This window comes from Megalobrama amblycephala, linkage group LG5 (genome assembly GCF_018812025.1).
Source record: "Megalobrama amblycephala isolate DHTTF-2021 linkage group LG5, ASM1881202v1, whole genome shotgun sequence".
NCBI classification, from domain to species: Eukaryota; Metazoa; Chordata; class Actinopteri; order Cypriniformes; family Xenocyprididae; genus Megalobrama; species Megalobrama amblycephala.
In genome coordinates this window covers 13037662-13052721 of record NC_063048.1, presented here as the reverse complement: position 1 = coordinate 13052721, position 15060 = coordinate 13037662, and the positions used below count along the sequence as shown (strand labels likewise).

General features: G+C 36.5%; 1 protein-coding gene across 9 annotated transcripts in view; it reads right to left on the bottom strand.

Moving 5' to 3' along the window:
• Positions 1-8508: 8508 nt before the first annotated feature.
• Positions 8509-15060, bottom strand: part of foxn3 (forkhead box N3) — a 126074-nt gene continuing 119522 nt past the window's right edge. For all 9 annotated transcript variants that reach the window (XM_048190767.1, XM_048190768.1, XM_048190770.1 and 6 more), the window contains 2 exons: positions 13518-13626; positions 8509-11682 (listed from right to left, as the gene is read on the bottom strand). In XM_048190767.1, the coding sequence (XP_048046724.1) occupies positions 11214-11682; positions 13518-13626 (578 nt within the window). In that variant the 3' untranslated portion in view covers positions 8509-11213. The remainder of the gene's footprint in view (positions 11683-13517; positions 13627-15060) is intronic.

Here is a 15060-nt window from a genome sequence, read left to right as displayed (position 1 = left end):
CTCCTGAGACGACAACTTTCTAGGTGATGAAGGGGGCAGCCGCTCCCCAGACAAAACAGTGAGATAAACCCCAGTGCAGTTTTTCATGTTACGTGCTGCCGCTAAAAAAAAAATGGATGTGCTGGAATGAAAGCCACCTCGCTTTGTTTCCTTGGCAACAAACACATGCAATATGTCTTTTGGAAGTGTGTTTTGGGGCTGCGTGCCGTCTCTCGTGGGAGATTTCAGAAGAACGCTAAGATAGATTTACTGAGTAAATGAAACAGCCTTTGACTGCCAGTGTGATGTTTGCAGGGATTGTACGATGAGGTCACGAGCTTGCCAAACTCCACGATAACACGCACAGACAGCCAAAATTGAATAATGACATTTGTTTGGTGTTTAGTTTTGTTTTGAATCGAATTTACCCCAGAATATGTCGGTGTAAAGTGTAGCACATGTTACCTCAGCTCTAGTAACCTGTGTGTAACCTTTGCAAAATAGATGAACTTTGCATGTCTGTGTCTGGCAACAAGCTTCTTGTACATTTTCCGTTTCTCTTTTCCTGCAGTTGCATAGCAACACAGGCGAGCATGGGTGCGGTGACAGGGTGCAGGGAGGCAGTTGTTTCCAAACGCTCACTCTTTGATTAAGAATAGGCCACAGAACTCTATCAGCTCCTCCAAATGGCATCTATAAAATATAGGCTGCATGTAAACAAAGTAAACTCTGATGCAAATATCAGACATCAAAAATTCTCAACACTCAGATTTCATGTTTGTTCCATTTATGAAGTTCAGGAAGTTGTGGTCAGTTTAGCAAAGAAATCTTTAAGAATGCAACTGTAAGCAAAACTACTAGCTTATAATTTATACTCATATTACTGGTCATTCAAGTCTTTCGTCTGCTAATCTGCAGTGTGTGAAGTTTTCTGGGGGTTGGGCGGTGGATTGCTGAGAAGAAAGTGAAGAAAGTGTTTTTAATATGTAGCAACTAGATTTTCAACAAAGATTTAAGGTCAGTATGTTTTTTTTTGTAAAGAATATTCTGCAATGATGCATTAAATTGATCAAAATTGAAAAAAAAAAAAAAAAAAATATATATATATATATATATATATATATATATATATATATATATATATATATATATATATATATAAAAATATTGATTTCTTGATTTTAATCAACTCTCATTTCTACAAACCAATATCAATTCTATCCTGTTTTCAGTTAATGACTGAATGGAACTATAGTGTGACTCGCATTATGGATGGGCGATATCTTATCGTTTGCGATTATACCGTTGAAAATTCTCCTCACAATAAAAATTTGTCTCCTCGCAATAATGACGATAAGTCTAGTTGCTGGCGTAGGTTCGTGCGCGACCGATTCACTGTTCATGTGCGGAGTGAAAACAAGCATAGCGGAAGGCGGATGTGAGGCTGAGGAGCAGCTTGTTAAAGGTGCCCTAGAACTTCTTTTTAGAAGATGTAATATAAGTCTAAGGTGTCCCCTGAATGTGTCTGTGAAGTTTCAGCTCAAAATACCACATAGATTTTTTTTTAGATTTTGGGGCATCATTAACTATGCACCGATATATAGGTTGCGGCCCCTTTAATTCTCGTGCTCCCCCTCCCCCGGAGCTCGCGCTTGCCTTGAACAGCATAAACACAGGTTACACAGCTAATATAACCCTCAAAATGGATCTTTACAAGATGTTCATCATGCATGCTGCTTGCATACATCGGATCATGTAAGTATAGTATTTATTTGGATGTTTACATTTGATTCTGAATGAGTTTGAGGCTATGCTGCGTGGCTAAAGCTAACATTACACACTGTTGGAGAGATTTATAAAGAATGAAGTTGTGTTTATGCATTATACAGACTGCAAGTGTTTAAAAATGAAAATGGCGATGGCTCTCTTGTCTCCGTAAATACAGTAATAAACAATGGTAACTTTAACCACATTTAATAGTACATTAGCAACATGCTAATGAAACATTTAGAAAGGCAATTCACAAATATCACTAAAAATATCACAATATCATGGATCATGTCAGTTATTATTGCTCCATCTGCCATTTTTCGCTATTGTCCTTGCTTGCTTACCTAGTCTGATGATTCAGCTGTGCACATCCAGACGTTAATACTGGCTGCCCTTGTGTAATAACTTGAACATGGGCTGGCATATGCAAATATTGGGGGCGTACATATTAATGACCCCGACTGTTATGTAACAGTCGGTGTTATGTTGAGATTCGCCTGTTCTTCTGAGGTCTTTTAAACAAATGAGATTTATATGAGGAGGAAACAATGGAGTTTGAAACTCAGTGTATGTCTTTTCCATGTACTGAACTCTTGTTATTCAACTATGCCAAAATAAATTCAATATTTAATTCTAGGGCACCTTTAAGCGAGGAGCTACCTCCACAATTTGGAACTGGTTTGGTTATAGAAAATTGGATGCGGAGCAAACTACCGTAATCACTATAAACAAATGTTCAATGCAAGAGCCGTATGCTCCATGAGCAGTCATTTACACCACCATCACCCGGGTGTTGATAGGTCAAGGTCAAGGTATCTTTATTTCGTACCCACAGGTAAAATTGTTTTGCAGATAAATAGAATTTCGTTGTCCAGAGAAAACACATACAAGACACAACAATTCACAACAAATATACCAGTTAATAGCATCATGACAGGCTGCACCAAACACATGCATATCTCTTCTTGCATTTAGCTAACTATTGCATACTAAAACATCTCTTCTTCTTCTTCTTCTTAATTTTTAAAAAAAAAAAATTTATAGCACCGCGACCTGATCATGTCACGTTGCTATCGGTGTCTAAACTAATTTAAACCTTGCCCATTTAAACATTCAACTGTAAGACGCAAAAGAGAACTCGCTTCACACGAATCGCGCACACGGAGAGCTGCGTCACAGCTGTATTTTGTAAACTATCTGATCATCTATCAGAGGTCGCGTTAACCGATTTTTTTTTTTTTTTTGATTTTTTTTTTATAAAGCCGTCCATCATTTTTATTACATGTCATTTCAGATTACTGAGGCTGATGTAGCTTGTAAATGTAATTCCCACCCCTGTCCAGTAGGTGGTGAGTGCGCTCCAGTTTGTCTGCAGAGTGCGAGTTCAGTCTCCAGAATAAAATGATGCGTTTGATTACACATTAGCACAGCACTCAGTTTAAGTATATTTAATAATAACAAAGTTATAATACTTGTACTTACATAATTAAGTTTCTAATCCAGTTCGTTTTGTTGTTTTCTTGCTGACTATCAAGTTTATGGTCAACGAATGGCTCTTCTGAGGTATAACATAACGTTACGTGAAACTGTTTGCAACACTGACTGAACTGACGATTTCAGTAAGCTATTTCTTTCAACATTTTCTATATTTTCATATATTTTGTTCTGCAAAGAGGACAGGATGATCGCGTTTACTCACGACCCGTGACAACTGTTCAAGATGAAAACTGAGAAGTGACGCAGTCTTTGTTCAACTTTCTTTTCATAATATAAATAAATGCATAGCCTAGGCCTATTTACTTATCCTGTAAGTTCATGAATAAAAATGAAAATGTGGATGAAATCAGAAGCTATTAAATATCTTATTAAAATATAAAAATGAAAATGACGGGTAATAATTCGGACTTTTTACTGTCTATCAAAATGACGGACTAACGCAACCTCTGATAGATATATCGTCATTGGTATCGTTATCGCAGTAAATACCTGAAATTCAAATTATGTGCATTTTATTACGAAATTTAAAAAAAAAAAAATACAGTTTTGGCGCCGTTTAATGTGGCGTGACAGATCGGTGTAGCTCCTCAGTTTAAGAGAAGTGTCAGCACGAAGCAATCATCTTTTCCACTTTAATACCAGTTACAACGTGAAATAAACACAATTGAACACCTGAAGGTATGTTAAAAGATGCAGTACAGCTTACTGAAATCTGTATCCTGTCTCATGTAATTGCTCAATAGGTGTCAATAAAACAGCTCTTAACTCCCTGAGGTCTGAAAATGCGCCAGCGCGTTTTGCAGGATTTTTTTCACATTGCAGCAAAACAGACTTAAAATACTCCGTCATTTCTTGTCATAGAGACATAAGTAATATATCAATTGAAACTATAGAATGTCGTCTTTTGTGTACACTCAGAGTAAAAACAGAATGTTGTGCTTTTTGTAAAATAAAGAAAACTAACATGATGCGTGATCTCTCCTCTCCCTCTGAACGAACTCCAATCTGATAGTTCTCAGAAAATGAACTGTAACTTATGAATACTAATGACAAAAAAAATGACACTTATGTCTAAAGAAACGTTGAAATGACAGGTTTTAAATCGTGCAAGTCAAATCGAAAACAAACATTCTGTTTATGTAATCTGTATGAAAAGAGAGCCATGTCAGAAGTCTGTGATTCAGCTCATTACCCGCTAATGCGGCCACGCCCACGGAGCGAGCGCTATTCAAACGCAAATTCAGAGGCAATACATGCATTCATCGTCTCAATCGTGTATTTATTGTCTTGAAAAGTGTTTATTTGGATGTTAAAGCAATGGTTAGCGATCTCTAGAAGACATGCAGTTAGTTCCTAGTTCCTTTTCTTTTTTATATGAATTTGTGGCCTAAAGGTGTACAGAGAGCGCCCTCCGGCTGCAAGTATGAATTGAAAATACCATTCCTGAAATGTCCTCTTCTTCTTTAGAATAATTTGTGGACTAAAGGTGTACAGAGCACCCTCCGGCTGCAAGTATGAATTGAAAAAACAGTATCCAGCACTCATAGTGATGACAATAAATATTACTTCTCAGTATAGAAAATTGACATAAATATATAAGAATCCATCAATACTTCTCCAAATGTGCATGCTTTTAAGCTAAAAGCCTATATGAAATGCCATAGAGGTAACATAATTGTTCAGACACTTTGCATCACAGAAATACATTTTATTTTAAAGAATATAATAGAATACCATTATTTTAAATTGTAATAATATTTCACAGTATTGCTGTTTATGATGAGCTGAGACATTATTACAGAGGGTTTTTTTTTCACAGCCTACCTGACTGAAAGGCCTCATTAATATGCAAGTCATTTCAGGTCATTATTATGTGATTCTTTTGTCTTAGGTGTAAATGGCCCATTATTCATGCAGATTCACGCCTCCACGCATACTGTGTTTCTTGACAAAAAGTGTCTTACAAAAACTAAATCAATATATTGTTTTATATGAAGGAGTAGGCAGCATAATTTTTACATAATTCTGAAGCAAAAACTCTAGTCTACAACCTCCAATACCCAAACTTGTCAACACAGATTTAATATACTTTTTTTGGCCTTATTTCAGTGACTTTAAGTTTTTTTGTTTTTTCAATAACCACGCATAAACATTATTCCTTCAAAAATACAAACATGTACATACATGTTCCTCACATATTATTGTAGCCTAGTTTGTGCTGAATACAGTGTAATGACACTTTTGTCATTTATATGTTTATGAACAACTGAAAAAAGCACAAATGTCAGGGCATGCCAAAACTTCTCCAAGCCCCAAATCAGCCTCAGACTCCAGAGGTTTAAACAATGTCAAATAATGTCACATTTACTTCAGAAAAACCATATTCAGTGACCATAAACTCGTTAGTCATCTAGAAAGGAGCATTTTGCTAAATATATGCAGCATATTACATGTTCATTATAACGTTTAATGTTCATATTAAATGTTTGAATAAATCCAAGTTTTTATGACGGCCACCATTTAAATGTTTGTATTTTAAAAAAAAATTGGAATAGAAATGATTTCGTAGTTGTAAAGTTAGTATTATAACTATTATTATTATTATTATTATTATTATTATTGTGCAATTTAAGTGTTTGAATACAAATCAGTTAATTTTAATCTTCAATATTATAGTAATGTAGTACAAACCGACTCCCATGTATAATTTACAGCGTTGAGATTTTTTTTTTTGTCAAAAAAAAAAGTCAAAAAAATTTGTCTTGTCTGTACCTGATATATATCCAAAATAATTGATGTCAAATCAAATCTAATTGAATCGGAATCGAATCGCAAGCTTGTGAATCAAAATCGACTCATTTGTGTCAATACCCAGCCCTAGTAAAGACATTTATAATGTTAAAAAAGATGTATGTATCGCGATTTCCACAAAGATATTAAAGGCACAATATGTAATTTTCACCGCTAGAATTCGCTCATTCAAAACAAAGATGTAGCTTGATGATGATTTTTACGATTAACCTTTTGAGCGGTACGTTCCTACATATGGGATTTAGAACATTCAGCGACATCACATAACTGCCAGATTCAAACTGTGCTTTTGCTACCATTGCTTTGCTACTGTTCGGACACTCTTGCTTACAGCTCTGCGCTTTGCTCTATTGCTTTTATATTTATCAGCCACACAATGTTTTTTTTTAAAGGTTTCAGACATTTAAATGCACATAAGCACCAGTAAAATACATTTAGAGTTTATAAAATACACACTGATGTCAGACATCAGTGGAAGCAGCAATAACAATCCATTCAAATATAATTTGCTGACATTTATTCATATCAGACACACATAATGGGCCTAAGTAACTATAAAGTTTACTCTATTATTCTTCCAGTTCACCAGCCACTTACTTGCATATATTTCGGGAGAAACTGATGAATTAATCCGACTGACAGGTTTTTAAGCGACAAAACGACAAAATGCTCACTTACACATATTTGAGAATCAGAATATCAGATAGTTGATGACATGGTAAGCAAGTTTGTGAATATTTTAAATAAAAAAGGAAAAACAAAATAATAGTGATCCATCTGTCCATACAGTGTTATTGTGGCTGCGTTCACTCTATGTGACACGCATGACGCATCGCCATGGAAGGGCAAAAGTTCTAAAATAGCGGTCGCCTGAAAAAAAAAAAAAAAAACTCACTCTGGGGGGTCAGCTAGAATATTTTAAAGTGACGCTTGAAAGGTTTAAAGGTATGATTAAAGTAACGTTTAATGTCCGCCTCCTTCCCTGAACTTAGTTGCGTTTGATCACTTAAATTCACATTATTTTAGTTCATTCTAATGAAATAGCCACGAGTGCTGAATTACTACTCGTACAGATCAATTTATCTGACAAATTGTAATTGTGGGGTAACGAAAAGCTGTTTTACTTGGTCAAAATAATCATACTAAAAAATATGTTTGAGTGTGTTGAAAGTTATGTTTACATTACTCTGTGCGTTCACTCGGTGGCTGGTATGAGACACTTGTTGCACACTGCAGTAAGCTAGATCGATATTAGAATATCATATCAAAAAAAGTTGGATGACTTGTTGCTAAAGGACATGCAATTCATTTTAAAATATATTATATGATGGAGAAAATGCTATATTACTGTTACTGTGGATATGTTAGCCACTTGACCAAATAGAGATTCAAACAATGACAAACTGTGTTGAGCAAATGGCATGCAACATTGATTAGTTTTCTAACAATAAATGTATCCAAATAGCTGCTTACCTGTCTAATAAAACGCATAATATATTAAAGCGTTGTTGGTGTTTTCATATGTTTTTTACAGAAGTAAAACTGGAAATCAGGTAATGCAGATATGACATCATTGACAGGCAATGCAATGAAACGGCTCGTGTCCTGGTTAAAATAGCTGATTTATCTGGATTTAAACATTTGGGATAATGGAAGTACATGTCAACAAAATATATAACATTGTTCTAGTAGTTTTTGGATATTTTAATCCAAAAATCTTACATATTGTGCCTTTTAAGTAATGCTGCTCAAGAAATGTTTCTTGAGCAGCAAATCTTAGAATGATTTCTGTAGGATCATGTGACACTGAAGACTGGAGTAATGATGCTGAAAATTCTGCTTCACATCTCAATAATAACTTTTCTAATTGAATATATTTAAAAATGTAATTTTAAATGGTAATAATATTTCACAATATTACAGTTTTTACTGTATTTTTGATCAGATTCAACCTTGACGAGCATTAGAGACTTATAAACGTTATTTCTCAAAATTACAAACATGTACATACATGTTGCTCACCTATTATTGTAGCCCAGTTTGTGCCGAGTACAGTGTAATATGTTTATAACTAAAAATAACACGCATGTTAGGGCGCCAAGAGGCCTTGGTGAACATGAGACAAAATCTTTCAGACCTCAAACTTTTATCTGTAGTGTAGTTTATTCCTACAGTATAGCAGTAAATTAATGATGCTGATTCTTATTACTCCTTGCACCCGCATTATGGTGAAGCAACAACATTTAGAAGTTACTTTCCAGCAAAGGCACATATATTTTTCACTCACACGTTTTTCAGTTTCACTTCCAATTAAACAATGCCCAAATCAGCTGTTAAATAGGATGTATCTGGCTTAAAGGGCCATGTGATATGTATTAAGATGTGACTATTTTAAGCAATAATATCAACAATGCTTTGATAGCTGCACAAAACCATCATGCTAGTCCAGGATTACCTTTGCAACTTTTTTTTTTTTTATTGCAACTGGAAGACAATACATCACAGAAACTTGATGGTAGGGTTGGAGGAAGGAAAAAAACAAACAAAAAAAACTAAACAAATAGAATTTGTCGTAGCAATGAACAAAGTGGTATTTACATTAATCGATAAAATCGTTGTCTTTGGCAATATGATTACAAGTCAAAGGAAATACAGAGTGCAATTACGCCTCTATATTGACATATTAGCAGGGTGCACATGCCATCAGACCGAATAATTCATTACAAACCAAATGGGCTCCATTACTTTCATCTTAAACAACTTAACTTACATCTTAAAACACTTAACAGAATGGCAGTTAACAGGAACCTTTCAACAAAATGATTTTTAAAAAAAACACACAATGGGTAAAAAAGAAACACTTCGCCTCCTATTATTATTATTTTTTTTTTTTTGGCTCTTCTTTTTAACATGTTTCAGGTTCCTTTGAAAGAACTGGAAAGGAAAAGTTACGTAGTGAGTGTTGTCTTTGAAGGAAGGCAGTGACTCGTAGCTCTCTCTCTGCTACTGGTTTCCCAGTTTGAAGCACATTGAACAGAAACATGATATGGCAGATGTTATTAAAGACCATCAGACAAGGTTATAATCGGGGTTATTTCACGATGTGGGGAAGAAATGTCAAGAAATGTCTAGCTTGGTTAGGGAAAGGCATGCCAACTGGAGACATCACATTAACACTCATGGGTCAGATATAACATTCAACAAGCTACAAAACATTAGGTCGAACCATTATCATCATCGGATGAACAGGGAAGACAGTGTGACTTCATGAAACAGCAATGCAGTGTGACATTAACAAAATGACTGAGAAGATCTTATACATGGTTACTTGAGAGAAATGCTACAACTTATTGACTTATGACTGACATATCAAGTATGCATGTGTATAGAGTCATTACAGGCTTTGGCACTGAATTCCTAAGTTCTTTACATTAAAACAATAAAAGTGCAATTCGGTGAGGTCGTGAAAATATATACACTAGCGTTTGCACTGAGCTCTATCACTTGTTTTTGTCTATAAGTGCTTAAATATATATATGTGTGGAGGCGTAAATATCCGTCTGACTGCCTGTACCGAGAACTGAATCAATACTGATGACTCCTGAACAGTGCTACATGTAAATACAGGAACAAAAAAAACTACTTGTACTGCAGATCCAAAGTCTCGTGGAACAAAATGGAAGACCCTGAATAAATCACAGACACGCACATCCGGATTACACATGGAAGAAAAGCAGGCACGAAGCCAGAAGGAGCAGGGGGACCGACACTCACTACGAACTTCTCCTTGAAGACACGGACATTGACGTAGCGGGTATTCGTTAGAGGGGCGGCCGTTAGCATGGACCAAGACGGCCCAAGCCCGAGTCCTCGTATTGCAGAGAGAGTTTCCCAACAGTCAGTGTTTGTCCCTGAAGAAGGTAATTGTTAAGATGCCTGCTTCAACACAAAGGCGATGAGGACGACAAATCAAAATCGAATCCGACAAAAACAAAGAGACTAGGCCTATTGGCATAGAAATTAGAGGCGGTGCCTTAGTTCTCTATGATCTATATTTATATGAAAATAATTCATGCTCCATGCTAAATACATTATTTACCTTACATGAACTTTGATTTTTTTTTTTTTTTTTTTTTTTCTTTTCTTTTTAAAAAACGGTCGTCTTTTTCTTTACAGAACCCATGCAACACGATTTGGAAAATCCTGCTGGCTACATTGCTTAAATTAAGAAAGGAAAATGGTCTAGTGTTACTTTTATACAGTGTTTATCCTGACTGGATGAAATTGCTTATTACATCACGAGGGTTTCAAATAAAAAAATTAGAAAACGTAAACGAACAAACACAAAACAACTCCACAGTCATTTTCCAATTTAAAATACAATTGGCAGGTATTGTAGCATTAGCTCAGAGTTTTCATTTTCATTGTGCCGAAGAAGAAATATCACCATCCGCTATCGCTTTAGATGGGAAATATCACTCATTTTGATTGCTTAGGAGAAAACATGGGCAGTTTGAAAAGACTTACTGATAAATGTATCACTTTTGCCTCCAAAAAGCACTTTGACAAAGGCTTATGGCTTTACTCTCATCCTGGTGAAATATGGTTCATACGAGCCCAACGACAACTACAGACATGAGTGTTCTCCACACAATGCCTCTGGACTCGGCGAGAGCATCAAGGGGAAGTGACATCACAGAAACTGCTCAAGGATTGTCTTTGGCACTGCCCTGTGCTTCTAAAACATCTTATATTACAGCAGAGATTACTAGAACCTACAATTATCACTAACTTGAACTACTCTGGCGAGCTGCATAACGTTCAATGTTTCACAATGACAACGGGGCAGGGCAAATTTTGCTATCACTTTTTTTTTTTTTTTTTCCTGTCAAATGAAATAATTGGCTGAATATCTTAAAAAAGGAAGGCTATGGCTTCAATCTCCGTAGATTAAAAAAAACAAAGAAAACACAATAAAATTAGTGAACCAAAACAAGGAACCCTCAGTAAAATGTTACCTATAAAGATAGGAAAACAAAGTGATTGTTGATATTGCCACAAATCAGTAGAATTCACCTGATGTCCTGGAAAAAAATAGTAAATTCTATTCAAAGTGATGTTTTTTTTTTTTTCCTCTTTATAATACAGTCTGTTCATTATTTTTGCTCTTTCTGCCCCTTTGCCGTCCTGTTGGTGATATTGTTCAAACAGGCCCTGACTCCTGCCAAATGAAGCAGGGACCCGGCCGCCTCCTTCATTTCCTCGTCGTCGCTTTCTGGAGGCTTCTCTGTGCGCCTCTTTTTTAGAGGAAGAGTGTCACTGGCCACTCTCTGTTTGACTTTTGTCAAATGTTGCCGTTTCTTGTGCTGGGCCAGAGCGAGGGCGTCCACGGACCACTCTTTGGGCTCCTTCTTGATTTTGCTCTTGTCGTCGTCCTCTGCATCGCTGCCAGTCTCATTGGCGTGGAAGCTCACCTCGCTTCCATCGCAGTGGGCCTCGTCTCCGGCGTCCGAGCTGGAAGATTTGGCAAAACTGTAGGTGTGGTCCTCCTTGGGGTCGATGCTGACCAGTGGAGAGTTACGGGTGGGCTCGCCATCACTGGTAATTCTGTATTCGAGTACTGACCTATTAACACAGACAAGAGATGCATTAGTGCAACCGCTCACATGCTGCTCCTGTTGTACTGTATAAGTGCTGCGTAAAACAAATGAACTACATGCGCTTACTGTGTAATTATTTTGTGGACCTGCTTGTAATTATGCTACTATGGTAATTAATTATAATTTGTGTAACATGGACACTTTATACTGATGTTTTACTGTTTTTTGCACAGATGGCAACAGCCTCTGGAACACATGAATAAATTAATTCCATTTGTTATTGTATAAAGTGGGTAAATCTAAATCACAAAACCTGTCAAGAATATGCCTGGGTTATATTTCACCCAAAAATCAAGAGAAAAAGAAATGAATTAATCTCATATCGTACACTACCATTCAAAGTTTGGGCTCAGTAAGATGTTTTAAAATTCTTTTCTCTTTGATTACAGGGTAAAATGCTAGAACTACAACTGTGGTTAACACATCTTGCAGCCCGTCTTTTTTTAAAAACTTGTGTGCTGGTTAAAGGCTGCAGCCTTGAAGCACCGCAACCTCAAATGTTATAAACAATTATTGTAAGTATTTGTCTCTGAAATTCACCTGAGCTTTGAAGCACCTCTTCAGCCGACCAACATCATTAAAACGTGAATTAATTGGCGGTTTACAAAAACTCTCCACTTTTCGGTAAAATAATGATTAAAAATAGTGAATAAATTCATTTATGCCTCTTATCCTCATAAAAAAACAGTAATGAAGTGTCTTTTCAATGACATTTGTTTTGTGCTTCTGTTCACAGTTTATATAGCAGAACTCTGAGTGACACAGAACATCCTGCCGTGCTTTGCAGATTTGCTGGAGAAACTCCCTCTGTGGTTCGAAAAATAATCCTAAGAGCTTTTCCACTTCCTGCCTCATATGTGCATTTATGACTCATAAATTATAGCCACAGCACAGCAGGCTAAAGAAACTGCTTCAATAATTAATGCCTAAATGCAGTGTCACTCATTTTAAAGAGGCTGTTTTACTCTTTGGACTGAACTGAAGCCTGTCACTGCACAATATGTGCATCACACAGCAAATGAGAGGCTGAGGCCGTGTGCGTGGACGCGCACAGGAGGAGAGCTGTAGCTGAATGAATCTTATATTTATCTGGTCTAGGCCTTTGTTTTGTGTTAATAATGTGAATCATAAATTCAAAATGAATAAATAGGTGAATAAAACTTTTGGGTGAACAAATCCTTTAAATAAAGTAGTTTTTTATTCTGTTATGTATTTAATGTATAAAGTAACATTGGACATTACTGTGGTGAAATGTGACCTTTAGATGAGTTCACACACACACAGAGAGCAAACCTCTCTGAACTGGTGATTTCTTCTGTATTTTCACATATCCAAGCACTATGTTCTAATTACCACCTTTTAGTGCACAACACATCTTGCATTGAGATGCAGCAGAGCTTGTAATGTTTGACTTTGTGACTGGACCAGACTAAGCCCATTTGCGTTTAGTTGAGGGAACACATGTGTAGTGTTTGCAGTGCACAGACACCACCTGAGGGGCGGCCCGTTTCTAAGGCCCAGGCTTATGAATGTTTCACATCAAGACAGTCTGCCCATGTGTTCGGTCATGCCATTAAAAAAAACTTAGCGTATGTGATCAATTATTCACGTCACATCATGCATGCAAGAGCGGGGCCTTAGTCTGAATAAGATGGTGTGCTGATGTCTGTGAATGAGTAGTCAGACTTTAGAGTCAAAGCGAGAGATCAGATATGAGCCAAAGTACTGCAGGGTAAGCATGATTCTGATTGGCTGATAAACCTGTCAGTCATGTAATGAGTCCGCAGAGACAGGACTGACCTGACAGTGGCTGTCCTGCTGACGATAGGGTTGATGGGAAGGGGTCGGATTCCTGGGAAGAGGCCCTGGCTCATCATTCGAGCTCCATTCTGGATCACTCCCTGAGGGACTGGGGAGAAAACAGATAATGTACATTAATGCACACAGTACCTGCAAGCATATGGGAGCACAAATACACAATGCAAACAATTCTGCCATGTATAATAGCAGACATATAGACTCCATTCAAAAGCAGCACACCATGAAATTTAGAAATCAGCTTAAAATTGTTTCAATTCCAGCTGTTGATGCTGCAAGGATGAAATTTCCCCGTAGTTTCATATAGGCTCAAATCATCAGTTTCAATCTGTTCAGTTGGCTTTTGCAACTTGGACCACTAATTGGTATGCAAAAACAAAGAAACAGTGGTTGGTTCATTAGCATGTCAGACAGGGCTCTTGTCTAAATAGACAGTTTCCAGGCAGAATAAACTGCAAAGTGGACTAGACTGAATGCTTTATTTTGGTGGTCCATTTTAGATATTCTACTAACTATAGGTAACTTTGCAGCTACATGTCAAATACCAGTCATTACAGTATTAGTAGACTGATTCATATCTGCTAACAATATTTTGATGCTCCCCCAAAAGACATTCTACTGACTATAAGTAAGTTTACAAGTACAATACATGTCAATTTTACTAACCCTAACCTAACCAACAGTCTACTAATACTGTAATGATTGGTAGTTTACAAGTAGTTGCCAAGTTATTTATGGTTAGTATAATGTCTAAAGTGGACTATTGGAATAAAGTGTAACCCTGTGAGGTAACAGAATCCTCTAAATATGGTTAGTCAAATGTGAGTGAAAATAATGTTTTCACATTAAAATGTTAGTTCACCCAAAATGAAAATGTCATTTATTATTCACCCTCATGTCGTTCTACACCCGTAAGACCTTTGTTCATCTTCTGAACACAAATTAAGATATTTTTGATAAAATCTGATGGCTCAGTGAGGCCTCTATTGCCAGCAATGCCACCGAACTTCTCAAGATCCATAAAGGTACTCAAAACATTTAAAACAGTTCATGTGACTACAGTGGTTCAACTTTAATATTATAAAGTGACGAGAATACTTCTTGTGCGTCAAAAAAACAAAATGAATTTTGAACAATATCTAGTGATGGCCGATTTCAAAACACTGCTTCGAATCTTTTGTTTTGAATCAGTGATTCAGAGTGCCAAAGTCACATGATTTCAGCAGTTTGACACGCATTCCGAACCACTGATTCGAAACAAAAGATTCAAAGCAGTGTTTTGAAATCGGCCATCACTAGATATTGTTGAAAAGTCGTTATCTTGTTTTTTTTTTTTTTTTTTTTTTGCACAAAAAGTATTCTCGTTGCTTTATAATATTAAGGCTGAACCACTGAACTCACATGAGGTGTTGTAAATATGTCTTTAGTACCTTTCTGGATCTTGAGAGGTTCACTGAGCCATCAGATTTTATCAACAATATCTTAATTTGTGTTCCGAAGATGAATGAAGGTCTTACAGGTGTAG